Below are 27,126 nucleotides of genomic sequence, written 5' to 3' on the forward strand. Positions count from 1 at the left end.
CAAAAAAGCGTTTTCAAAATTAGGATTACCATATTGATTGAAAATACGAGTAGTTGTAAAACTTTTTTTGCTGAAAAAAGATTTATATTTTCACCCTCTTCAAAGCTTTTACACCTATAATTTATCATGTACACAACAGACGTGAAAGCTACTAGTGCATTAAAATGTTAAGAAAATATAATTTATTATAATGGATAAGACAAAAATGATTAATGTTTAATATCCAACTAATAGTACAGCTATCTCATCGTAAGACGGAGAACACCGCTGCGAATTGAACGCCTCTCTTTACCTTCAATAGTACACCACTCTGGGAATACCCAAGGATTTCATTCATGCATTATACTATAAACTATAATACCCACGAATCATATTTTGAAAGTAAACAAGTCTGCGGTCGATGACGTGCAGGAACGGTGTCGGAATATTTGTTATAGTTTACTTTGTTCTCGGAATATAGTTTTAACCAGAACTATTATTTGTATGTCAAATAACTTAAAACATTCCCAAACAATTAAATATCTTCGAAAAGTGACATATACGTCTACCAAAACAACTTATAATCTACGTGACTAAAACTACATCACATCAGCTAAAACCCGATTTCACGTAATTACGTGGAGAATTTTCCAGAAGGCCAGCAAAATACGTAATAAACTTGTTAATGTTTGAACTAACGAAATATCCAGAAAATTAAAAAAAAAAACAATAATGATTTATTTATTTTAATATGTATAATAAAATAATCTCAAAACATGAGTATGTACTCAAAAATTTTCACTGCTTTCTTTATCAAATTGATAAATTGGCACGTATGGGAAAAGAGAAGAACGAATTTGAATGACGTAAGACAGTTTTTTCAACAAAAAAAATTTAATTTATTTATTATGCGTTAAACAATCCTACAGTAATTACTATTTAATACATTACGATTAAAAACAACTAATTTACTCGAAAATAAGAATGTCTACAATTTACGCAACAAATCTTCAGATCGCGCACAGTGGCGTCATCTATGTAACAAATATGAAACTTTTTAATGTTGCCAATAAACGTATTCCACGATTACTGAATTGTTTCTAAAAATAATATTGTACATAACTATCCACACGACTATAACTAAATTTTGTACATATCCATGAATTATCCAAAAAAATATGACTATATTACCAAAAAATTTTCATAAAGACTATTGCCAAAAATTTAAGATTAAAAAAAAATGTTAGCAAGTAGTACCAAGTTAACAATAAAAGAAACCAGCATTATAACCAAGTAATTTGAAATACTGTAGGCACTGAAATAAGTTAATATAAAGATATATGATGAAATTAGCAAGTAAAAAAGTTTTGAAAGTTGTTTAATATTCAAGTCACGGATGCGAATGTTTGGTGACCCAAATAAGCTGTCAAGAATTTATAGCGACAATGAACTCACCACTGGCTTGTTGTATTCGTCTGTTTGATAGTCGAACATAGTAGCAAACATAAGACTATCGTCCTGCTCGCCGCTGAGAAGGTGATATGGAACCAACTGAGACATGAGTGTTCAGTAATTTTTCAGCTCGGAAGGACTTTACACTTAACGCTTGAAAACAAAAATCAAAATTGTTCAAAAACTACAGGCGTGTTAAATCACTTCTGATAAGAGGTATGAGTCATACGGTTCCTACTAAATGTAAACGCGCACACTCGTACAATGTTTTATATCAGACTGAGTGAGTTCGCGCTAGTACAGCCGGTTTTGTAGGATGGCGGGCACCGTTGAGCGCACGCGCGAATTTTGTACTCATGCCAAAATGTCTTAAGCGGCAACTGTTCTAAGAATTCATTTGTGGCGCCAAAAACAATTTTTCAGCTTTTCTTCTCATGATTCAGTAAATAGTTACCTCATGACAAACACGTGAAGTATATTTTGGCAGCACACATGATGATTTTCAGTAAGAAATTTATATTAAAATGAAAATAATGAAATGTCTTTCTAAGAATGATTCATCAATAAAACAGAATAACATGTGTATATTGCATAAACGCGGACTAATATGAATTAAAAAATCTGCTCTCTATAACATGTACATATTACTACAACTAATAGAGTAAGCCTAGACACAAAGTACTTTTTTTTTTATTTATAGAAGTATTTAAAAGACCCACGCGATCTATTGATGATAAGTCAATTACTCCTTACGCAAACATGTTTAACAGTAAGAGTTGACTGTTGATCATACAATTTTTTTTACGACACTAATCATATTTGATCATTAAATATACTGAAATAGATATATAGAGTGCAATCTTTATTACAATATCAAAAGTGATTTCTTCGTACTCTCGGAACTATGCCAGACTTCTCTGTCGAAGGTCGGTTAATTTTCTCGTGAATCTCACGTGTACAGTAATTTTTTTGAATATTATTTTCTTTAGCTATCTCAAAAGAAATTAATAAAAAATGAAAATGCCATATAAGATAACAACGTTTAGAGTTTTTTATATGTACAACTCTTATCTATAGAATTGATGAACTAGAACATATATCATTTTTTTCAAAATGGATTATACTGATTAATGAACATTTGATTTGTTTACATATATATAGTAATTCTAATTCAGTGTCTAATAATTACTAAAACTAATGGTAATGACAATGACAAAAAGTGTAAGAACAACAGAAAAGTTTTTAAAGTGATTTTATTTTAGAACAAAGATTGCAACATTAAAAAGAAATACTCGTAAGCGAATATAAATGAAGGCGAAAAACTAAATCCGGGATCCTTGACTTAAAAAAACTAACGAATCGACAAAGCAATATTGAACTTAAGCGTAATAACTTAAGTAGACATGAATGAAATATTTTAACATAATACAATTACGTACTAGTATTTTGTAACATATTATCAATGGTGTAATTCGGGTGTTTAGTGACGTAATGGTTTGTTTTATACACAAAAGTAGCGGTGAAAGAAATTGAACTGTTTTTAATGTTGATCATCATATCAGCCGATAGACTAGGACTATAAGGTATAGGTTACCCCAAAGAAAGCCATGATGAGCAGTCCTGTGCACTCTGACTCTATGTAGGCGGTGTACTTAGTGGAGAGCCTGCCTATACTGCTCCTTCGACTCGAGGAAACGTGGCGACAGCTTTCGTCTTTAACGGACATCGGTTAGGCGCACGCGCATGATGTGCCTCGCCCATAGCCGCTTCACGAGCAATTCTTCGAGCTACGTCGGTTAATTTGGTTCAACTACAAATCTCCTCATTTATAATTCAATCTCGCCTTGTTCTCAATATTAAATGAAAGTAGTTAGGAACCGATTATTACTAACTTATTAGCTTCATTAAACGAACATTAAAAACTACTTATTACTACCTTTAATTGGAAGTAAAATTAATAAATTTAATGGAACTATCTTAACGTTACATTTAAATGTACCGACAGAAGAGAAATTTCTTTACCGTCCATTTTAATTTTGATCTATTTATTATACATCGTCGATGATTGATTAAACAATTACGTTTCCCAGGCCCAAAGTGACTTGTAAATAAGACGTACCCCGACTAGTACTATATCATTTTAATTCCTACCTATGCTGAATCTGCTTGCGCGTTATTGTGCACTGTTTAAAGTTTTTTTGTATGTTGTTTCCCATATTGTTCTTAAAACCTAAACAAAAACTTTTTTTATGGCAATCTAAATACCAAATACCCTTCATTCTTTTGAATTCACAATTTTTTAACCAGAAATGTATTATGAAATAAATTAAGTTTTTCTTCACATCTACAATTTACATCATCTGTTTTTTTTCTTCTTACAGAACAAGGTTATTAATAGTACACAGGATTCAGCCTAAAATTATAAATATAACCTTTCATTTATAGGAGAATGATTGTCTTTGACAAATGTTTCATAGAGATAAGACTATCAAAGTGGACTTGATGCTTCTTGTTACCTTTATATTATAAATCAGCAGGAGAATTAACACGTTACTGCGGTGAAAATTGTTGCTGAAGTAACGATTCTGCGAACTAAATTTTTCACAACCAGACTGTATTGGCTTTAGATGTTGGTAACGAGCTATATTGAAAGGCTAAGGTCATATCGGAGCAGTAATAAAAAAGCACTAAAACACGAACTACGTTAGCGTACACAAAAAATTATTCATGGAAACATGAACTGAGAAAATTGAAACAATGTATTTACATAATTTAGTTTGAATGAAAAAAGTTAGGTTATATATTATCATATGATTTACACGAATAGGAAAACATAAGCATTTGTAAAATTGAAATTTAACCTTGGTCTATTTCACTTACAACAAATTGCTCGCGAGCCGTAGTTTGTCCACTCCTGATATATTATATATTCCATTTGAACCCATTGATTCATGGATACGGTGTAACATTGATAGTAATATCTACATATAACCAATTACCCTGTATAAGAGGATCGTGGACTGCGAGCATCATATTAAAAGTGTAGACCATTAACTTGATAAGATACAAATAACTTGAATAATACAAGTCGATAAAGCTAGTGGAGCGACATCAATCAATGGTAAACACTTCGGCTCCAAGCTGTCTTGTACAACTTCCGTTGATATCAAAACATTACGTCACGACACACCGTACAGATGGGGCGGATACCAATCCGAATCCAGGAATTCAACTTGCGATAACATCGCGTGATACTTTCCTAGTGATTTCATGGTAATGGTATATCCGATTATCTTATCAATTCCATTTATGTTACTGAACAAAACGCGAAGTAATATTGTATAAAGTTGGCTTAATATTTTTTGTGCCGATCATCCTATTCGACAAGGAAAATTAAAGAAAATATTGGTAATTCATAATATATTAAAAATTTGTAACTTAAATTCATGAAAATTTTTTGTGTTTCATCGAAAAATTATTCATATTTAATGATTAAACCATAGTTTTTCTAGACAATCTATCTTGTCCGAAAATAATGTTGATAAATATATTTTCAATACAAATTTCGTCGCCTATATAACCACAGCGAGGAGACCATGGAGGGGCTATTGTACCCCTTCACTTATATTTAAAAGATTACCTTTGTTTTAATTAAAATAATAAGTAACAATTTGTACGTCTCAAAAAAATCGTCATTGTTCATCGCCGAAAAGTAACCACAGCTTTCCTTCTGTCAGTTAAATGTCCGACGGTGTAATATCCTAACAAATTTCTCGAACATTTTATTACTTACAAAACTTAAACTCATATTAGGATTATTCTCTAAAAGTCGCTACAAAATGATTTCTATCGAAAACAACTAACGAAGATTTAAACTGCGATAAACCTTTGCAGCTTAAAGGTGAATCATTTCGCTAGAGTTCAAGGGTACGTTGGCAATGAAGGAGGGTTGCCAAGGTAGTTCACCACGTTCGTGGAACTTTTGCGATCACGCACGTAAATAAAACCTCCCATTGCAGTAAAAACAGTTTTCATTGCAATTTTACAATCTTACCTAAGTAAGATTGTAAAATTGCAATGAAAACTCTCCTTAAAGATATTAAAATATTATATACAATTGTAAACCAATTTTATTTCAAAAAGATGTACATGTAAAGATAGTTGTATTCTTGAAGGTGGCTTCATAAGCAAACTCGCAGTCGCCTATAGAGGTATAGAGGGCTACTATGCGGGGATTTCTCTACGATTTAAGACAAAAGAAATAAGTCCGTAGGCGAACCAAAGTAACCGATATAGACAAGCGGATTGGCAAGATAGATCGGCAGTTGGCAGGGCATGTAGCGCAGGACAGTTGTCCGCTGGGACCTAAAGGTTCCGGGGGGTAGACCACGGATCAGCAAGTGCAGCGTAGGATAAGTTGTCAGACGACATTATTAAAGTCGTCGGAAGACGATAGATGCAGGTCGCTTTTACGTCTTATTAGAAACCTAAAGGAAATCATACTAAGCAGTAGACTTACTATGACTAAAATAATATAATATAGCTATAGGAAAAACAAGTAATGCTACAGGAAAGTCCTTTAAAGTCGCAATAATTTCCAATAAAATACGCAAGTCATCTTTCTTACAGTCCCCCACTTACAATGACGCAATAACACACCCATTTACGATACCTTGTCGAATAAAATTATTGGTAGATTTCAGATGTCATTAAGCATAATGCATTTGTCTAACGATCTCTAATGATTTACGTAATCATGTTTACAACGGTTACGAAACAATTATGGAAAAATGATGAAATTATCAGACCATATTGCTAATCATTATAACATTCGATTTTTTATTTTATATATTATTATTGCCAGTATCTAATATAAATATCTTGTTACAATACTAATATACTAAAACACCTGGTATATGTTATAACATTACTTTGATCTTATAGACGTTATTTTAATAATCAAAATCAGTTCAAAGATAATGTGAAAATAAAATGCCAGGTTATGGAATGAGTTACCAGAACCAATAAGATACGCTAAATCGCTGTCAGCATTTAAAAAATGGTAAAAGAGCCCTGACCTCTGCAATAAAATATTGTGTAGTATTTGTTATATATTCGTATTCAAGAAAAAAAATTTCCACGTTTATATAAATGTGTATATAGTAATGTATGTATTCGTATGTATGTATACCCTAAACTGTTCCTCATTTCCATCCAAAGATTGTCTGGTAGAGATCGCCTCGAGCGATAAGACCGCGTCTTGTACCTCTGTATGAAGTGTAGTATTTTTTATTACAATGTTTAAAAAATCTGATTTAAAGTTTAAATAGTAATTACTTCAATCCAATACTTATTGGTTTACACAACAGATCAAAATGCAGATACGACGTAAGTTGCAACTCTACAACACTGTACAACAAACCGGTTTTAGTGAAAGGATATTATAGTTAACGATAAAACTTTGATTGCAAAATATCTCTGCGACCTAAACTACACTAATAGCAGATAAAACACATACAGATACATCTTTGATATTATTATAAATGCTTACATTTCCCACTGCTAAATTATGCTCGAACTTTGGGCATACATACCGTCACATTATCACCTAAATGCGTTCAATTTTCTGAACTATACACAAGTTATCGCTAGTGAAAGGCTTATGACGTAAATGGATTTTAAAGTATATAACAATTGGTAAATACGGACATCGCAGTTTAAGAGCATTGTTAAAAATTTAATAGAGGGTGATTTATTATGTATAGGTTATATGTCAGCCAAAAATTTTAAAGATTTCACACCTATTTCCAATCACTTGTATATTGTGATCAATCTGAAATAAGTTTTTTTTTTTTATTGAATACAATAGACTAATAACTTTTGGCAATACAAACTCTGCAGAGACACATAGTAAACAATAATTAATTTTGATACATTATAATCGGAATTTTGTTAAACAGCCACATTTTTAATTCAAAATAATTATATAACGTGAAATATCATGAATATTATATTGAATAAGTTTATATGCGTATAGAAATCCATTATATTGAACAAAAATATAGATGCAATATACTATATACATATATTTGAAGAAATATTTCAATCAATGAAATTTCTGATCTCCTTCAATAATAGCAACAGCAGCTTTTCATTCAGACCATTCGGTCTGACTAACCATTACTACTACTTGGTTTACAAATGCAGCATGTCTCTATTACAGTTGACAATAATGTTATTTATTGCCACTGCCTATTTCTCGTCAATACAAGTGACTGTCAAGGTCTTTGTTAAAAAAACATAATTGAAAAGCATTGAGAGAACAGTGAATGTAATTAATTTTTTTAACAACAATAATAAAAATTTTATGTAGTATTTTAGGAATTAAATTCTTTTGAAAATCTGATGTTTTTTATTTCAATAAAATCAGAATTTTAATAGTCACAGCCTATCTGTAAAAGGTAAAATAAAAAATGGTTTCAAAAAAATTCAAAAAATCAAAAGTACAACAAAATCATTAAATTATATCAAAAATGGTAAGAAGGGAATATAATCGATGACAAAGCAAATTTCGTAGTACATACCATAAATTTAAAAAACTGTTTAACTCTGCTTAAAACTAAGGCCATAATTATTATAAACAAATATCAATCCTAACCAACCTTGTAGCTCTAAAACTTGTGTAGTTTTCTTAAAAACTATTATCATAGAGTATTATGATGCCTGGCAGTATAATTTGGAAGACGAGTGGTACGCGTTTTCCGCGAATTTGTGACGTAATTGGCCAGGTCGTCGCCTCCCTTTTAATGAATACATTTTCCTTGTTTCTTAAAAACTACTACACAGTGAATAAATAGTAAAATTTATTATAGGTATTCATAACCAGTGATCTTAATTGCTTTCTCTCAATAGCTTATGCAGTTATGTGTGTAAAAGTTTATACTTCATTTATCATAAAACCTCTGAGTTCCTGTCTACTATGTACGGATTCCCTTAGTCGCGAATATAATATGACAAAAACTGTAACCAAGCAATAGCTATAAGATAAATCTGTTTATAATCCATTGCACGTTTATTTTCAATTTTACACAAAACCTTTTGAGGAAAAGTTACAGAAAATGTGTGATTTTATTTTAATCAATAATAATAAAAGTTATATTTTGATCCTATCTTACTCTAGTAATCAAACAGTATAAAAGAAATCAAGATATATATATAAATTAATATGATTTATAGATAAATCAGCAATGGTTTATTTAACCCTTTTCCACAGATTTTGAAAATGTATTACATAATGGAACATGCAACATGAATTTATTTTTCACTATTAATAGCAATATTTGATAAGTAAGAAAAATATGAGCTTTACTGAATAAATTGTTTGTTCCAATATAGATCAGACAGTCAGGATAATACTAAAATAGTATCAAATCAAGCAGTGTTTCAGCTATATTGCTACACCACAAATAAGAATTTTAAATGGTTTTTGAATGGCAGCTCTAACCAACATCTCCTTTCAGGAGTCAATTTTCCTCTAAGGTTGTACAATTAAACCATCTTAAATTCCAGTGACCTCCAAATCTAGTGAAGCGTAAAGTAACAACCCATGCTGTTATAACACTAAATATTAAAATAGATAAATAGGTAGCTAGTTCACTAACAGAGATACAGAAAGAATCATATTATAATGACCACTATTCTTGTAATATTACCAATCTTGTAACATTTTAGAAATAAGTTCACAACTTTTAGTATATAGTAGACAAAAACTTGCTTTCGTTTGTAAATATAGCAGTCCATAGGCTTAAGTAAGGACCTACATCAAATTATTATCTTCAGAGACAGGATATGGTATGCGTATTTGAAGTTATTTTTTATTATGAAATTGTGAAGGTGCTTCAAATACCTAGTAATACATAAATTAAGAATAGGAAACATCTTGGGAGTCTGACACGCACATATGTGGATGTAATTTGTTGTTTAACTTGTTTGATTACATCTATTGATTTTTTATAACATAAACACTTTACATAACAAGCCAATTCTTAAACTCTAAGTAAATATGCTCTTAAATATTATATGATTCTAAATAATATCAAGATCTTTAGATATTGAAGTTATCCACAAATAAACTATTCCAAAGAATTCTTCGTTATTTATAAAAATGGTGACCTGAATAGCCCATGATTATTGATGTTATAAAATATTGATTACTTCATCACTATTGACATATGCTTTGTGTTAAAAAATAACAATGACTAATAGCTGTGTTTACAAGTATGCTATCATTACATACTTTATCATGGTTTGATAATCACAAATTACAAGAATACTATCTAGATTTTCATAAGAATATTTGTTCTTGTTATCTGCAAGTTTCCTCTTGACAAGATTTTATTATCACTAGTGTTTAACTATTTAGTATTACAAGTATATCAGCCATTTTCATTCAAAATTAATAAACTGATTTTAAGTATAATATTTCATGTAACAAGTTTCACATTTAGTTTACACAATACCATACCTCTTTTCTATGAATGAAAGAATAAAATAAGCTAATTTCATGTTCCTGATCTGTCTTAGTGTTTTATACACTATTAAAGAATAATCAACATTTATGTTATTTATTTTAAGGGGTAATAATTTAACAGTCCAATCATCCTAGCATACCGAAAAATTCTGCTTTAGAATTTATTCATTCATATTATACAATAACAAAAGGTTTACAAGCTCTCAGATTGTAATTTTTTTTTATTTAAGGGCAGAAATGGTAGGCGTCATTAAATATACGCATTTTCTGTATTCAAATTTATCCACTGTTATCTTTATAGTTTTAATTAAAAAATAAATATTTAACACGTCAGATATATAAATTTTGTTTGAAATGTACTGGTATTTTAATTCGAAATGGATGTTAAAGGTCACTTACTGTAAGCAGGGATCTGGTAGTTGGCACGGATGCTATGAAATCATTAGTCGAGGACCCCTGCGAAGATTGACTATCGCAGGAAAAGTCCGAGTGATTTGATTGACTATCACTGACTTCCAGCTTCATCGTCATCAGTTCAAGTTCTTGTCAATTCAAAATACAAACACAAGCGCGAAGAGTGATTTACGTAATTGTCGATTAAGTTATCGCGTAGATGTAATGTCGTAGCAACTATGAAACACTCGACGTTTCACCAATTTGACAGTTCTAATTATGACAGCAACAACAACAAAATAAAGCGCGTCAAAGAAATTATCCACAAACGAGAGCACAACATTGATGAGTCATCGGTGCAGTTTGCGCGGTGACGTTGCCTTGGCTTTGGGGATGCCCTTCTCCTAAGAATTTCTCGCGTTAGTATTACGAAATGTCTTAACCGCCCACTTTTATGTTATATGAACATACTTTTCAGATATGCCATCCTAGTTCGGTCTCAACAATTCGAAGGGTGATCTCATCGGCTATTATTAGTAACATGACGTGATACTCAGCCAATGGCAGCGTATCAAGCTATTGACGTCATGTTTTGTGATTAACCTGTTTCAAAGATAGAGTGAAATAGATACACTCGTAAAAAAGAGAAATAGAATGGTGAAACAACGCAAAGTTGCTATTTACTTAGTTTTGTAAAGATTCTGTTTCAAAATTGAAGTCCTTAACTGGTTATTCGTGTGGAACTTTTTATTAGAAGATTATTGTAACGATATGTTCTTACTAAATTATAAGGGTTTAATATTCGTATATAATAGAAAGTAAAGAAGTTTTCTTTGGGTTTAGGACCTTTAGCCTGATAAATAAATACAGTCAATTATGCGACATTCTCTAAAATGATCAGAGGATAAAAGTTTGTACAGTAATAAACAAATTAATTAGCAATATATAAAGTAGTTATTGAAACTTTAAAAAATAATTGATTTTTTCATATATATCAAAAACTAAAGGTTTAAGAAAGGTTTAATCGAAAATTATCAAACCCATTATAATATAGATGGTAGAAATATAAATATTTAATGACATAAAAATTTTGCGGCATATACGTCTTTTTATGACGAAAAAGTTGTAATTGATTTACCACGACTTCAAAAACACATTTAAATTGTATTTCACGTATATGGCTTACGTAATAAGCACCATATGAAAAACAAAATAATTTTAATGATCGAACAAATAGGTCATTTTTCTCCATTAGATTTTTTAACATTAAATTAAATATTATCTAAAAAATAATATTAAAATAGTTAATTTAAGAGAAGAAAGCAATGAATTTTTAGTGATTGAGTTCTTTATTTTGAACTACACTAGAATACATGACATTTCAATACCATAATGTCTTATTACAACAACGTCACTATTATGTCAAAGTAACGTCATAACAGAAATATAGTTACCTTATGATGATTTTTTTCTCGTTTATTTTTATAAATAAGAGTAAAATTATTTTATGATGAATTATTCTTTAATAGGTTAAATTAAAATAATCTATCACTTGGAAGGTCCATAGCTTTGAGTAAATATTAAAGACGTCGATATAAAAAATAATCGTGTATTTCTTGCCAAACAAACACGATGTCTGGTAAAAAATGCAAGCATTGTGGGTCATCAGACATAGAAGTAGACCCAGCTCGAGGCGATGCGGTGTGTACAAACTGTGGAACTGTACTAGAAGATAATATTATAGTTTCTGAAGTTGAATTTCAGGATAACGCACATGGCGGTTCTTCAGCGATTGGACAATTTGTTTCTGCTGAATCTAAAGGTGGTGCTTCGGGTTTTGGCAGAGGTAATTTATTTAGGCTGTCGTTATTAAAAGACCTAAGTATTTAAGAAAATATTTTGGAAATGGAAGGTGAGACCCTTCCATTTCCAACTGGTTGGATTTTCTCTACACATTTTAATTGATCTGTTGGATGAATATAGATGAATTAAAATGTGGAAATAACTCGATAAAAGATCTCAATTTAAGAAAATAAAGGAGAATATTCCTGGTTTACCATAAAAAAAAAAAACTTTTATCCATTAAGAGAAGAATGGATTACTGATATTGTATTGTTTTATAACATTATAATATTTTTAAGGAAACATTTTTCAACTTAATGAAGTATAGTAAAATATTTCTTACTTTAGATCTATTTTTGTCCTACCTACAATTGGTAATATTTTGGAAAGCTTATTTTAAGAGATATAATTTTTTTTTAAAAACGAACTCTCTTACTTGAAAATCAATTTTGTTTAAAAAGTTTATTTAATCAGATGTTAGGGCAAAGCAGATACAAAATATTTTTAAGGCTTGGGAAGATTCACCATGTTGCTCTTGGCATATTTGTCCAAAGTATTTAATTGTGTACAGCACAAATCATTGCCTAGGAAATTGCCACAATACAGAATTAGAAACGGAGATTTTAATTTATTTAGTTCTTATTTAATCAAATACTCCTAATGATAGACATGAATGAGAGATATTCTCTAGCATTTTCCAGTTTTAATGTTGATAAAAACAATGCTCTTTTGAAAGTTGTGCATTAATTTTAGTCTAATAATTTAATACTTAATAAGAAAATAAACTTAAATACATGACATTCACATTTTCTAATATTAAAAATGGTTACCAATGTACAGTTCTATAACAAAGTAATCAGTTTAGTTGGAACTGGGTTTTATTTTGGCTATCCTTCAAAGCAAAACTATGATGTATGTGTGAGTAACTGTGTTGTATATATTTTCATACTACAGAAGAAGGCTGTTCATGCCTTGAATTACAGAAACATTAAAAATTATGGCAATACATAGATAAATATATGATAACCTTGTCTATGTGCATAAGAAAACTACACATGTGCACAAGAATACACTGCAGTAATACACATAAGATTAGCACAAGAAATAAAGATAAGCTTGCTATACTTGTTGACTTTCGATATAAAGGCAAAAATTACTTATGTCACACAGTGAGAAGTTTCTATTTAGTTTAAACTTTTTACTACTCTATTAAACATAATTAGAAAAGTGATCTGAAATAAACCCATCGAGTGTACTCTTCTTAGATCAGGGTGCATTAATTCTTTATGGTTAAGAGAGAATGCCATAATAGTTAGTTTTAATTAGATTCTAGCACCTATGGAATTAAGCTTTTCTGGCATTCTTATTATGAGATACACAAATTTTTGTAAAACATGTTTGCTTCAGGATCTCTGTAGCTTCCAGCTGGGTGTTTTTGTTTGCTCTAACAAATCTATTTACAATATTTTATTAACATTTTGTAGGTTTATTTGTCCTTTCAGACAATTTTTTGGTTTGATACATTATCATTTAAATTTATTTAAAGTTGCAAATAAATTTTAAAATTTAAAGTTGTAAATAAATTTAAAATCAAATATTGAAGACTTTTAATCAATACAGTAAATAACTTTTTACTTAAGGTGTATTTTTTTAGTATTTCTTCAATTTTTATATTGATAATAAATATATTATACATACAATGCTATACTCATTATGTTTTACAAATTATTTTTATACGGTTTTTTATGACAGACTTTGGTGAGGGTTTTAGATTTCCAATTAATATTGAACATTACTCTGTGAAATAACAATATTAAAATTTTCATAGCCTTTAATGTCGGCATTGGTCAAGAATCAAGGGAAGTTACTTTACGAAAAGCTCGAGAGGGAATCACAGCATTGTGCCAGCAACTCCGCCTTAATCAGCAGTATATTGATATTGCTTGCAATTTCTTCAAAATGGCCTTATCGCGACATCTCACCATTGGGCGTCCATCAAGCCATACTCAAGCTGCATGTGTGTATATGACTTGCAGGACTGAAGGCACTGAGCGTATCCTTTTAAACTAGTATTATTTGCTAGGTGTACCTGTAAGCAACCCATAATAATGTAGTGCTTTGTAATTATTTTTATGTTTATGAATTACTGTTTTACAGTACATATAATTACCACAGTGGTATCCAAATAGACAAGAGAAATCATGTATCTCATATAAATTAACTAAAAATGCTTAGGTGTGAAATTTTTCTTGTTTACATTTCAAAAGTGATTTCTTTAATAAATTTCTCAGATCTTTTGATTGACATCAGTGATGCACTTCAAATATGCTGTTATCAACTGGGACGAACCTATTTCAAGATGTCACGCGCACTTTGTATCAACATTCCTCCAACAGGTAAGTGAAAGTTTTTTTTTGTGGGTAATAGCTTTTGTAACCAAAATATAAATAAAATAAATTTTATTTTTATTTGCTACATGTTAAGGAGCTAGGATTCTAATAAGCAACCCTTCATACTTCTAGACAAACTTTAATTTTACCTGTTAAAGAAAAATTTTAGATTTAAAAGATTATAAAAAGCATTTAATTCGATAAAATGCTTATATTATTAGATTCAATAAACTAAATGTAGATAAGTATCAAAATTTGATATCTGAGTTTGCCGACCCTTCAGAGCCAAAAACATGAATTATGATGAAGCTGCTAAAACCCTTTGGACAGGCAGCAACTAACATCAACAGAAAAAATGCATGATATCTAAATAAAATATTGGATGACTAGTGTATTAGTATAGTTTATCTAAATCCTTAAGGTTTCTGGCATTATTAATGTACTATGAAGGTAACAAGCAATATGTATGTATACTATATTATAATACTCATAACCTCAGAGATTTTGAAGAAGTGTAAGTAGGGTTATAATAATTAAAATAAATACAAAATTAAGCTATGTATTTATTGCAATGAAAATTTCTGTATGAAGTATAATAAATCAAGTCTAATACCTATGAATTTATAGAGAGCTTTTACAACACCCATATCACATTTTTAGGTACTTATTTTCTAGTTTAACAATATACACAAGTTTTAATGTCCAACAAATTAATTTAACATTTGGGAATGATAGGTAATAGCTATAAATATAAGAAATTGTTTCCTCTGAATTATATTGAGAATTCTAAATCTACTTAACTAAACTGAGTAATAATTAAAATATTTTCTTCTAGTCAATTGTCAGTCCTCATTTGGATTGGGGTTTGTTATGGAAGTATTGACTGTAGGTCCATAATAGATTAATTCAGGTATCTGTCCACCTTGGACTCCAGTTCCATTGGTGCTCTCAGATGAACAATGAAATTGAAATGTCACTGTCCCCATATAAACTTCACTTAGGCCTTCTTGTCCGAAATAACTTAATTCACTTCCGTCAAGGATTGCTGATGCTGTATAAACATATTCTGGTTCTATTTGTATAGGGTTTTCAAAATAAACATGAAAAGTGTTGCTTGATCCATCAGAGAAAAATTTTGTATTATTTTCTGCCAGTACTCTGCCAAAGCGTTTTAATTCAATCTTAACATTATAGTCTGCTGCTCCATTAGAAGACCCATACAGACCAAAACCAACAACAAAAATCCTCTTGTCTACACAAAACTGTATAGAATCACAGCGACCACGGTACCTCCATTGATTACTTCTGTATGCACATGACTGAAATCTGTGGCATATCTGAAAAATTAATTGAATATTGAGCCATATAATCATCACAGATTAACTAAATGTAGTAAAAAGTGATATTTACCTGCGCTTTTAGGCCTGCTCTAGCTTTAATAGGATAAGACAGTTGTGGTTTGTTAGCAGCAGTGAAGTGTAAAAATATATCTATTGTTTCTTGGGGGGAAAGAATTCCCAGTTGGGCTGCACTATTTGCAAACTCTTCTAATGACATTGTAGGGAACCTTATCAAATATATGGCACTACCCAGCATGACTCTTTTGTTTGATGGTGTGGTCTCTATGTCTCTGCGCACACATTCAGCCTGGGCCCAAGCCAGAGCAGCTTCAAAAAGATTTATTTCTTTGCAATTGAGCGTTTCTCTAGCTAATACTGACTCCAAAGTTGAAACATCAATATCAACAAAACCTTCAGAAGTGAGGGCCATCTCAGCCTACAATGAAATTTAAGCAATTGTTATTTAAGGTGATTAGGTATATTAAAACTGCAATACAATTTGTTCAATAGTTTATTCAGATTGTTATAAAAGGTTTTAAATGTTACAATGTCACATTTGACACTAACAACAATTACATGCTTGTCACTAATCATGCAAACAACCACTTACAAAATGTATTGCAGTTAATCTAAGCCATTACATTGGAATATTACATTCTAAATTTAAATAAATAACATATATGAACAAGAATTGAAGTTATGAGGAACAACATTTCTGTTTAGTTGACAACAAATCATTCGATTTTAATGATTTTAATCACAACCAAACTTTGAGTATTTACTTCTCTAAATGTTAAGGTTTTTAAAATAACATATATATTAACAATTAATTACAAAAACTGTGAAGATTATCACATGATATATCTTTACATTCAGGACTGGAAAAATTTTGACTAGATGATTCAGAGAGCTCCATTATTAAACTACTGTAAGATGAGGATGGTTCAAGACAGATGGTTGCTAAAGTTTCAGATGACTCACATACCTGTGCATCAATCACTTCCCAACACCTTTGCATAAGATCTGGTTCTTCAAATAAACGTGATTGACTAAGCAAAAGACAAGCATTCTTTGCTGTAAGGCTTGTTTCTAAATAGTTGACACAGGCTCTAGCTAAGTGAGGGACAATGTATTTCTTAGCAACATACAATGTAGATAGAACTGTATCTGCTTCTAGCTGGATTTCATCACAATATAAATATCTGAAAGGTACATTTTTTGAATTATAAGTTACTAAGAAATTATTTAGGAAACTTACTGTTAAGGATTAAAAAAACATAGCATATTTATTACTACTGTGAATAATTTTTTAATATGAACAAATTTAAACAAATTGTTTGATTGTTTAGCAATATTTTCACAATATCATGGTCAAAAATATTTACATAGAAACACAAGTTTAGTTTTGTCATTATATTTTTAAACAAAAATAATTCAGTTTTGTTAAAACTTCTTATTTCTTTACTTACTTTAGAAGTGTGAGAAATGCAGATGGCTCCACATCTGGAACTTCAATTTCTGGCTTACATTCAGCTAACCCCCCATAAAACATTGCATAGAATACTGAGCTGCCTGTAGCTAATACATATTTGTGTGCTGGAATAATTTGAGTATGACCTAAAAAGAGCAGATGTAATATATAAATTCCAGCTATTAATATTAAGTATAGATAAAGAATAAACATGTTAAATACCTGGACTGCCGACAATGAATGTGATATCAGCCATTAATTGGTTATTAAACATAGCTGCATTCCTCTCCCGAACAGTAGGTTTTGTAGCTTGCCAGTTTGGATCGAGAGTAGCAGTTCCAGGCGGAGGCGCGGGAGACACTGTAGGTGAAGGCGCAGAGCTCGATGAACCACAAGGAGAAGGAGGTCCACTATAACACTGAGACACCTGTGTGCCTGTTTCTCGTTGAGATATAGTATGTGGCGGGGACAACGATACTCCTCCACCATTGTTAATGTTTTCTGCTGTGAACAAATGTAATAAAATATATATTTAACTTTATCTGTTTAGCATAAATGACATATATTAATCTTATTAGATATCACGTTAATTCTTAAATATTACAAGATGGTTATTTTGTTTATAATTGTAGAGTATATACGGCAAACATGTATTACAACAGTAATTTATTTTATTAAAACAAGCGCCTAAGAAAAACGTTGAAACGTTTTTGTAAACTAATCAATATTTACAAAGACAATAAGCTCACCGTTCATCCAAGTGTTTGTTTGTGTGACAGATATACCATCCCTACTGTCTTGTAACCTTTTTTGCGGTTTTGAAACGATTCTAGAACACAAATTGGACATAGTGCACAGACGTATATCTCGATATTTTAATTTACAAACATCTGAACACGACGTTTTTTAATGACGTTAGTCAGCCATCTTGTAACCGAGGCCGCTCTGCGCGCGCAATGAAGTAAATGCAAACCGTTCATTTGACATTACGTTCGTAAACTAGTATTGGTTGATCTTAAACCTTGCTTTTTTCAAGATTTAAAAATACTTATCGATGATTTTTATTTAAAAGCTATTTGGGTATTACTATTATAACGTTTTGTATAGATTCGCATTCACTATATATTTAGTTCATTACATAGATAAATACGTTTTAAATAAAGATATGGAAAAATGTATCAAAATAGAACTAAAAGGTCATTTTAAACGGTGTCTATAAACAACGATATATCTATATAAATTTAGTAAATAAAAGGCTATAAGTGTTTAGTATTTATTCTAACGTATTTGTCTTTCTCTAACAATTTGATGTCATAAATAAAACATTATCATAATTAAACTAACAAACCTTGTATTAAAGGCCTCGTACGGGCACGGTGACCACGATGACTGGGCTCCTGACAATTCAGTTCAGCGAAACGACCGTCTTCATCTATAAGACTTTCAAAGAAATCCACGCTACTATTCATCGATGACCGGGTTTGAAAGGCATACCACACGAATCTGAAAAAGGATAATTCATTTTAGAGACTATTTAAATATTTGTAATTTGTTAAAATTATACATGTGGCGTGATTGTTATGTTACAGTTACACGATGTGCTGCTCTATCGTTATAACTAAATTTTAGCAAACTTTTTAATTCAGTTCACTGATTCTGTCTTAGGCATCGATGCAGAAGACAATCAGTACCGATATTATTTTATAATTTAATTTTGTCGTATGAAATTCACGACATTATACTAAAGTGTAAAATAAACATATTTCTGTCATTATAAGTGATAAATTTTTAGCCATGACACGCTTCTTCGGTTTTGTTTTATTTTGTTGAAAACGCTCAGTCATCTTACATTGCGACACGATTTTTTTAGCACCCTCACATAAAAGTACCAATTGTTATTACTTATACATTTGTTAGTTTTCGATAATGTGTTCATACATATGTCGCACGCTTATATTAAGAATTTCTATGTATATTTATGTAATTTATACTATATATATATATATATATATATATATATATATATATATATATATATATATTACGGGGATATATTAGTAGTAAGTCCCAGCGACAGCCTGTTTACATCCTTCAGAATAATTATTCCTAGTCTTAACCGACTAGAAGATCGTGCAGGATTGTCAGAACTTTTTTTGAGTAAATGTTCTGTTGGCTCTTCGTAATAATGTTATTTTGAATGGTCAGTCAGCAAGCATTTTGTTTATTCGTTTTAACTATCTCTATCCATTTATTGTTGCTCTATTTTGGAGTTTCCAAACTGAGGGATTCAATGCTTTTATCAATTTCATGTAGTTATCGCAAACATGATAATCTAGTTTTATAATATTCTAACCGAAACATCGGAAAAACAAAGTCATACGCAGTATTATACGTATTTATTAACGTTACATACCTGCCAATTAAATGAATATAATTAGCTGCGTAATTTGATGTTTGTAACGCGAATGTGCTGCCATTAGGCAAACACTCGAGTTATTGGCGTAAGAAACTAGCTGTGTATGTTTTAGATTTACTATATTATTCAAAGAGTGGGTTACTATAGAAAGTATAATTGTAACATAGAAAATCGAATTTGAATAAAATGTTATAGGAGATTATAATCGGAGATGATTGGAAAGATTCATTGACTTGTTTGGCCATTTAAAGCTAAAGTCATAACAGCCATTTACATTGAACGTAATGAAAATTTCAGCTGAGAGACGGCAACAGCTGGACTTTTATTTCTAAAAGATCGGTTGGAAGCGGCATCCAGCGTTTTTCAACGATCTTAAAAAGTTTGACTGTTCAATGTGTTGGTAGAGATTTTATGCTGCGCTTGCTGCACCGTGGGGCTAGGTGGCCTGCTCACCGTCACTTCAATTTGTTAACCATTGGACTATGTAAGTTATTTTATCTAACATCAGACTTTTTATTAACGCCCAAATTTAGTTTTTCTGCCTTTTAAAACATTCGATTCTGGAATTTCACTTCCGACTTGCAAATACTCGTACAGTGCAATGTTTTGATGAATGATCGTTCAACATTGTATTGTCGATAATACCTCCTGCATTTTTTTACTACAAACTACACGTAGTGTCTATCCAGTGTCTGTCTATGAACGTACGTGTTTCCTGAACACGTACTTGATAATTTTAGTGAAATAAATCACGGCTTATTTACTGCTTAGACCGCACAAAAGTATGATTGCTGTCAGTAGATAGTTTTGTATCTGGCCATTGATTTTTCTTATGACATTTCCACATTCACGCATATGACACACATAGTCACACATATGATATTTGAGTGGATTATGTTTGAATATATTAGTAGCAAAATATTTCAAATTAGGCGACTAATGATTATAATAAATGAATAAGTTTGAAGTTTAGTGTGAATACCATACATAAATGTTGTTCATAATTTAAATATACTATTACTGCAGACATTTTGAAAACTTACGTAGAATTAGAGACAAGTTTTTATTAACGGTACACTTTTCTCAAATTTACCTATATTTACCACAGAAATGGTCAAAACATAATGGATTTTTTAGTATTTTCTAACAATTTTGAACCTAGATAAATAAAAAAAAAAAAACTGAATACAACGGAACTAGAAAGTACATCAATAAACAAATATATTTTTTTTTTAGGTATCGTGAATATAGTTTAAAATCGCACCAACGTAAAAGTGATTTATTATATTTTGTTGCCAGTTATTTTTCATCATGATCATTACATATTCTTCATCCAAATATAACGAATGCCTCTAGTGAATAATGTCATACATTTTACTGATGATCCTGGCCTGGATTTGGATTCATGGAGGCGGACGAATTCTCAGAGCAATTTGGCTTTTGTGCAGCACAGGTCAGATTGTCAAAAAGTTAATTAAAAGTTCTCATATTAGAGCAATCTTCTTCGACGTGACTAAAGTTTCTGAAAGTCTGGCACAGCGAATTCGTATATAACTTGTACAATCTAATCATCGTCGGATCTAGTATACACAATATCACAATGAGGGCGTACGCTAGCGTATACAACCAGACGTACCCCAAGGGTCGGTGTTCGGTCCGATTTTTTACATGCACTCCTTTTTTTTTATTAATTCTAATTTGTATCGCCAGGGTCTTTTTAACAATATTTTTTTTTTCGCTTTTACTAAACGCAGACATTTGGGAGAGGGTTGCCGCTATTTGATACGGATCTTTCTTCTTTCAGCTGCGAGGCACGACAGCGTTTAATAATTTTTTACAATTTTTCTTACACAATTTTCTCTTATGGATAAATACAGCTAAAATTTATACATATTAACAATACAATTTAGAAGTTTTACTCAATTATGTATTAGTTGGTACATTATTTTATTTCAAGTCGCTGCCCAAGCGCTACAGACCGTTAACCCTTAAATGCATGAATTTTTTATTACTTCCGAATAAATTAAATTGGATAGGAAAATTTATACAGATAATGGGAAAAATAAAGTAAAGAATCATAATAATATAAATAATATTTTATTTCCAAAAATATTGTTGATGCATATCTACATTAAACACACCAAGTAATTTGCAAAATACACAATTATTATCAAAATTATAACATGAAATTGTTACACTTACCTTTTATCTTTTTCAGAAACAATTTTTCGTTGTATCTTCCGACACTATTTTGCAAAAAACACTGATTGTAATAGCCGCGGGAACCAGTGTAATAAATGTATGGCGCCAAACATATGAAATACGATTTTTTTTTAAAAACTTCCTGTCGATATTTGGTTTTTGCGTTCACAAATCAACGTGTAAATATCAAATTTATTTAAAAAGTAAAATAAATACACCTCAGGACAAAACGTAATGAGCCATAGGCTATTAAAGCGTGCGATGTAGATCTACATCACCATGCATTTAAGGGTTAAATGCCTTGAACTTTACTTGCTCTCTACTTAATGATGTACTGTGTCGAAGGTGTAGAATTATTCCTACTCACTAACGACACCTGTATTCCTATTTCTGCCCGCAGTGCTGATGACAATGTCAACTCCTCCAGAGCTTTGCTGATATCATTGGATGCTGTTTTAGGAAAAGGAGGATGGAAAAAAATTCATCCAAATGCTCTCTATAAGCACCGTCTTCGCCTTATGAACAATCCAGTTCCTAAATTGTCAAACTAAATTTCAACGAGCACATCACTACTTGTGTTCGAAATAAGGCTTGTAGAAGAGCCGAGAGTTGGTCGACGCAGACAAATTGTCTGTATCGAGAATATCGGCGTACAAATAGTTTAATATGAAATTGATGTAAAAAGACACAATACAATCATGTGCAATTTTCCCACGACAACATATGGCATACCAAAAAGACAACTACTATTTTTGTCATCGAGGAACATAGGTACTCATATAAATATAGCGTAGTCGTATCTTAACGAAATTGATTCTTTTTTGTTTGTAATAAAATGTTATTGCTTACTTTAGTGGTTTAAACCCCTTACAGTAAAGGGCTCCTTGTCTGCTTGGACCCCTACATAGATATTTCGCCCTAATAGATGGATGTGGAGTCCTGCCCTTTAGTCGCTTGGACGTAGTAACTAGCTATAGACCCCAAAACAACTTCGACTTAGATCGTCACTCGATACGCATTCAGCATTTTCAACACGACTGTTAATTGTCTGACAAAATTAAATCACCCGTGTACGTTTTAATTATTTTAAAAACTGCTTAAATTTCTGTCATTAATAGATTCTTGGCAATTACTCTACGTATTTGTATTTTTGAATTGCCTCTATTTGCATTCGAATATATTAATAATTAATTGTTTACGTCAATTTCGTCTATTACAGCTTTAATATCAAAACATCTTTATCCAATCTAAACTTTTTGTGCAGCCGATTATATTGCAACATATGTTATCGGAAATTATTAATAACATGCTGATTTAGTCAGCAGTTGCAATGTGAATGTTTCAAAAAGTTTAATGCACAATGGATTATTTGTATACAATGTCCTTATCTTTATTCAAATTGTATTGACAGGTTTACGATTGCATACTACACTCGTGTGTAACTAAATTGACCTAAGCCTACAAAATGTACCCATTTTTTTTCCGAAATGGCTCTGATTAAGTATATAAAAATGTATATATTTTCTAAAAGCCTAAACTTTCAACATCAAAGTGGTTTTTTTATATTTAAAATCCGTTTAATAGATTTGAAATAATTTATGATGAAATGAAAATCTATCAACAGAGCGGTAAGGTTAGGTAAGGTGAAAATTAAATAAAAACAGAAAAGAACCAGCTAAATGTAATAAATTTATTAAATTAATGTCTTGTATTCCCTCCTCTAGTATTTAAAATGTCTCGAAGTTTTTCATCGACCTTATTAATATTTGCACCAGGTGCTGAAGAAGCCCTTTCTACTCTTCTTCCAATTCCTTCTCTAGCTGTACGACATTCCCAGGAGCCGAATTTCTTGCTTGAACCTACAGTTTGAGTTCGGACCACAAATGCTCAATATGATTCAGGATAGGACTTAGTGATAGCCAGTGCATTGTCCGAATGCCGACTTCAGTCATGAACTGACGAGTGATTTTTGCAGCGTGACAACGGTGTGCAACGCACACCTAGCGACTTCAGCATCGATATTTTAAAAACTACCAGTCGTATTCAAATAGGTTTTTAACTGTTGATTTTTATCAAAATTTTAATATTGTTATATATGAGGAGGACTAATTATTCATGGTAGATTTTTCGCAAGAGGTAAGCTATGTATGCGGAGTCTATTTCCTCTGAACTAAATTGTGAAGTAATATTGTCTTGTATTAAGGGAGCCGTTGATATTGGAATTACTAAATTAATATGATGGCGACTGTCATGCTTGTATCTTTTTTGTTGTGCGTATTGTTTTAGGCAAATACTGTTCTTTCGCATTCACTGCTTCATCGTAATTAAGGCCTTGAGTAAGTAGAAAGTTAAAGACGCTTATTTTACAGTAACGAAGCTCGAGGTCTTCTTTTGAATCCTTTATTCAATGTTTAAGTATATTGGACCAGTTTTTGAGGCAGCTATGGCGCTGCAAAACTCCAGATAGCACTATGTTACACAGCTAACAGCTGTGTTAATGTGATGTTGCTGTGGTTGAAATTAAGTAATTTTAGTACGATTTTCGCTGCGAAATGTCCCATGCACCCGTTTTTAGGGGGCGGCCGCCCGCACCCTAAACACGAACAGCGTTGGCCAGTTTGGATCCGGATTCCTTCTTGGCTCTCCTGTGGTCCACGCTGCCATTCAAATCCAAATATACACAAGATCAACGCTACACAGCTCTGCTCATGAAGAGCGGTTTACAACGTGCGAACGACTTCGTGCAACTAGGAATGTGTCTATCCAGCTTTTGTTTTATTTTTAAGTTCACGGACCATTTCGCACCGTGAACTCAGTTCCGCTCCCGCGATAACAGCATCAACATCAACCCAGAATAGTAAGTACGACGCATGCTCAAATCATTGGTAATAACCATCTATTTCTTTATGTTCCCAACGACTTCACGGAATTGGGCGATTGGCCAATACTAGTTTTTTCACATCAACATTGTTCTTGCCTCTTGTTCATGCGCTCGCACGCTCTTCGCACGTTTACCTCTTAGCTTTCTGAATATTATGTGCCACCGATCATCAATGTTTTGATCCAAAGTAACTTCACCTGCTTCATTCTTTTATCCATTTTTTGGATTAGGCAAGAATACGGAAACGTGTCAAAATATGGCCAAGCAAAATAGCTGTCAAAAATTAACTAAATATTCGAAACAGCTGAACTTGACACGATAGAGGAATATGAATAACAATATAATCTACAAAAAAATCAAAATAATAATTCACGTAATTTTTGATACAGGCTTCGTATATAAGAATTAATAAATTTGTTTCCGCGACAGACTTAATATTTATCGTCAAAAGTTATTTGCCTGACAGGTTAAGAAATAAATAAATGAATCGTATTTCAATGTGATAACTTTAACTATTTAATCCCTTAATACTAACTTGATACAACTAGCGTTCACTTAACGGTCTTCTGTTTTGAACACTGTAAGATAAGTTACTGTGATTATCATTGCAATGCTTTATGGTATACGATTTTTTTTAATTACATCCTAACAGGACTTTTTTTGGTATTGTTTAACGTAAAATGTTTGACAGTTATGGATAGGTGTTTTAATTTATATTGTGAATTGGAAATTGAAAAGAAAAGTGTTGTGTTTTCAAGGTTTTCCTAGTGCTTGAAAAAAATATGACTAAAAAAAAGCTAGGTCTATTATTGGTAGAGCCGTTTTTCAGTTTACTTAGCAACACATTTACCGATTCATTTATATATATATTACTACAAAAGCTATTCCTGCTTTTTAGACCCGTAACAATAAATTATTGTATATATCTACGTAAACTGTATATATACATACATATATATATATATATATATACATATATATATACATATATATATACATACATATATATATATATACATATATATATATACATATATATATATATACATATATATATAAAGTGTTTTGTACCAGCTGGTATGAGATGATGTGTTGACATATAAACATTTCACGACCTCAAAAAAGAAAAATATGTTCAGTTGTTTTATAAATAAAATGTATATTCATAAACAACTTTCTTTTAGTAGTAATTAGCAGAAAATGAGTTCGCTTTATTTGAACATTTACGGTTTGGTACTTTCGACTTGAGAGTTTCACAGGCACACTCTCCTCATTAATGAACAGTTATGTCGTACCACATATTTTTGTACGTTACCTTTATCATACGGTGTATTTTTATTCCCACTCGCATTGCGTATGAACATTATCACCAATACAATTATATATCATTGCAATATTACTTAACGACTTAAATGTTGAATAATTTCTTATCGAAAATGTTAAATAATTCAATTAATCGTATGCGTTTTAAATTGTTCGAATATTAAGTAACCGGTGAAAATTAATATATCTAATCATTGAATTCGTTTCACCGATGTTGTATAATATCGTTTATATAATTCTTAAAGTCGTTGACAGTCTCATTTTTGCATATTTTTGAACTAAATTTGCGTATTGTCACATGACAGCAGTTAATTGTTAGTTGTTTTGTTATTAAAACAAACTTGTTTATTAAACATCTCGTGTAACTTTGATATTTCAATAAGATCAAAAAGAGACAGTCCATGTATAGTAAACATGTTTTGTATTTATACCGTATAATATTTTTGTATGTTACCTTACCGGTATATAAAGAATACGATGTCGGCTTTTGAGAAGACCCAACGCAGGAACAATTTGCCCAAAATCACTGGCAATTTAGTAGGAGCTCGCAAGGCTCTGCCCTTCATTTCATCCTGTAATTGTGAGAACTTTCACGTGCATGTCCACATGCGGTCACTGTATCACTGGAGCACTGAGAGGCAAGTTTTCGCGAGCGCGTGTGTTGCGCACGGCCGAATGCGCTCGTGCGACTGCGCTCGAACGATTCGGTCGCTGTTAACTCGCGGCTTGACGACTCTTGCGCAAACCCCGCAAGGCACACCTGTCTCCAATGAGCCGCTATCGAGAAAGTGCATGATGTCACTCTATCTTATCCATTCGGGCCAATTATGAATCGCGGTCGCATTTCAATTGATAGTTTATCTCTTTATTTGTAAACAATAACTGCCTCTAACTTTTTCTCTGTTCA

At 31.4% G+C, this 27,126-nt stretch overlaps 3 protein-coding genes across 7 annotated transcripts in view; 1 reads left to right on the forward strand and 2 right to left on the reverse strand.

Moving 5' to 3' along the window:
* Positions 1–10,761, reverse strand: part of kay (transcription factor kayak) — a 45,009-nt gene extending 34,248 nt beyond the window's left edge. The window contains exon 1 of one of the 2 annotated variants that reach the window (XM_068762958.1): positions 10,361–10,761. In XM_068762958.1, coding sequence (XP_068619059.1) covers positions 10,361–10,492 — 132 coding nt within the window. In that variant the 5' untranslated portion in view covers positions 10,493–10,761. Of the gene's footprint in view, positions 1–1,434; positions 1,691–10,360 lie in introns of those variants that run through there. The other variant, XM_068762959.1, reaches the window with a different exon arrangement.
* Positions 10,762–11,823: 1,062 nt separating this feature from the next.
* Brf (Brf RNA polymerase III subunit) overlaps positions 11,824–27,126 on the forward strand; it is a 43,484-nt gene continuing 28,181 nt past the window's right edge. Inside the window, exons 1-3 of the mRNA XM_068762879.1 lie at positions 11,824–12,200; positions 14,025–14,249; positions 14,488–14,592. Coding sequence (XP_068618980.1) covers positions 11,987–12,200; positions 14,025–14,249; positions 14,488–14,592 — 544 coding nt within the window. The 5' untranslated portion in view covers positions 11,824–11,986. The remainder of the gene's footprint in view (positions 12,201–14,024; positions 14,250–14,487; positions 14,593–27,126) is intronic.
* Positions 15,134–26,944, reverse strand: lute (BTB/POZ domain containing protein 3 lute). 4 transcript variants are annotated; one of them, XM_068762882.1, is made up of 7 exons: positions 26,679–26,944; positions 18,746–18,900; positions 17,620–17,898; positions 17,396–17,543; positions 16,912–17,128; positions 15,997–16,362; positions 15,134–15,923 (listed from the first exon to the last, which is right to left on the reverse strand). In XM_068762882.1, exons 1-7 carry the CDS (start codon positions 26,783–26,785, stop codon positions 15,429–15,431), a joined length of 1,767 nt encoding a protein of 588 aa, XP_068618983.1. In that variant the 5' UTR covers positions 26,786–26,944; the 3' UTR covers positions 15,134–15,428. The 4 variants fall into 4 exon arrangements, with proteins under 4 accessions (XP_068618983.1, XP_068618982.1, XP_068618985.1 ...); XM_068762881.1 differs by having other exon boundaries at positions 17,620–17,901; XM_068762884.1 differs by lacking the exons at positions 18,746–18,900; positions 26,679–26,944 and adding an exon at positions 18,147–18,341.

This window comes from Battus philenor, unplaced genomic scaffold, assembly GCF_028537555.1.
Source record: "Battus philenor isolate CCGP_79_NKW_IND1 unplaced genomic scaffold, ilBatPhil1.0.hap1 SCAF_17, whole genome shotgun sequence".
NCBI lineage: Eukaryota > Metazoa > Arthropoda > Insecta > Lepidoptera > Papilionidae > Battus > Battus philenor.

What these genes read in the sequence shown, in the direction of transcription:
- lute (XM_068762881.1), bottom strand. Translation starts at nt 26,785, where the DNA reads ATGAAGGGCAGAGCCTTGCGAGCTCCTACTAAATTGCCAGTGATTTTG. An exon ending in TACGAGGCCTTTAATACAAG is followed by an intron (nt 17,902 to 18,745) that starts GTTTGTTAGTTT and finishes ATTTGTTCACAG; the next exon opens with CAGAAAACATTAACAATGGT. An exon ending in GCATTTCTCACACTTCTAAA is followed by an intron (nt 17,129 to 17,395) that starts GTAAGTAAAGAA and finishes TGTACCTTTCAG; the next exon opens with ATATTTATATTGTGATGAAA.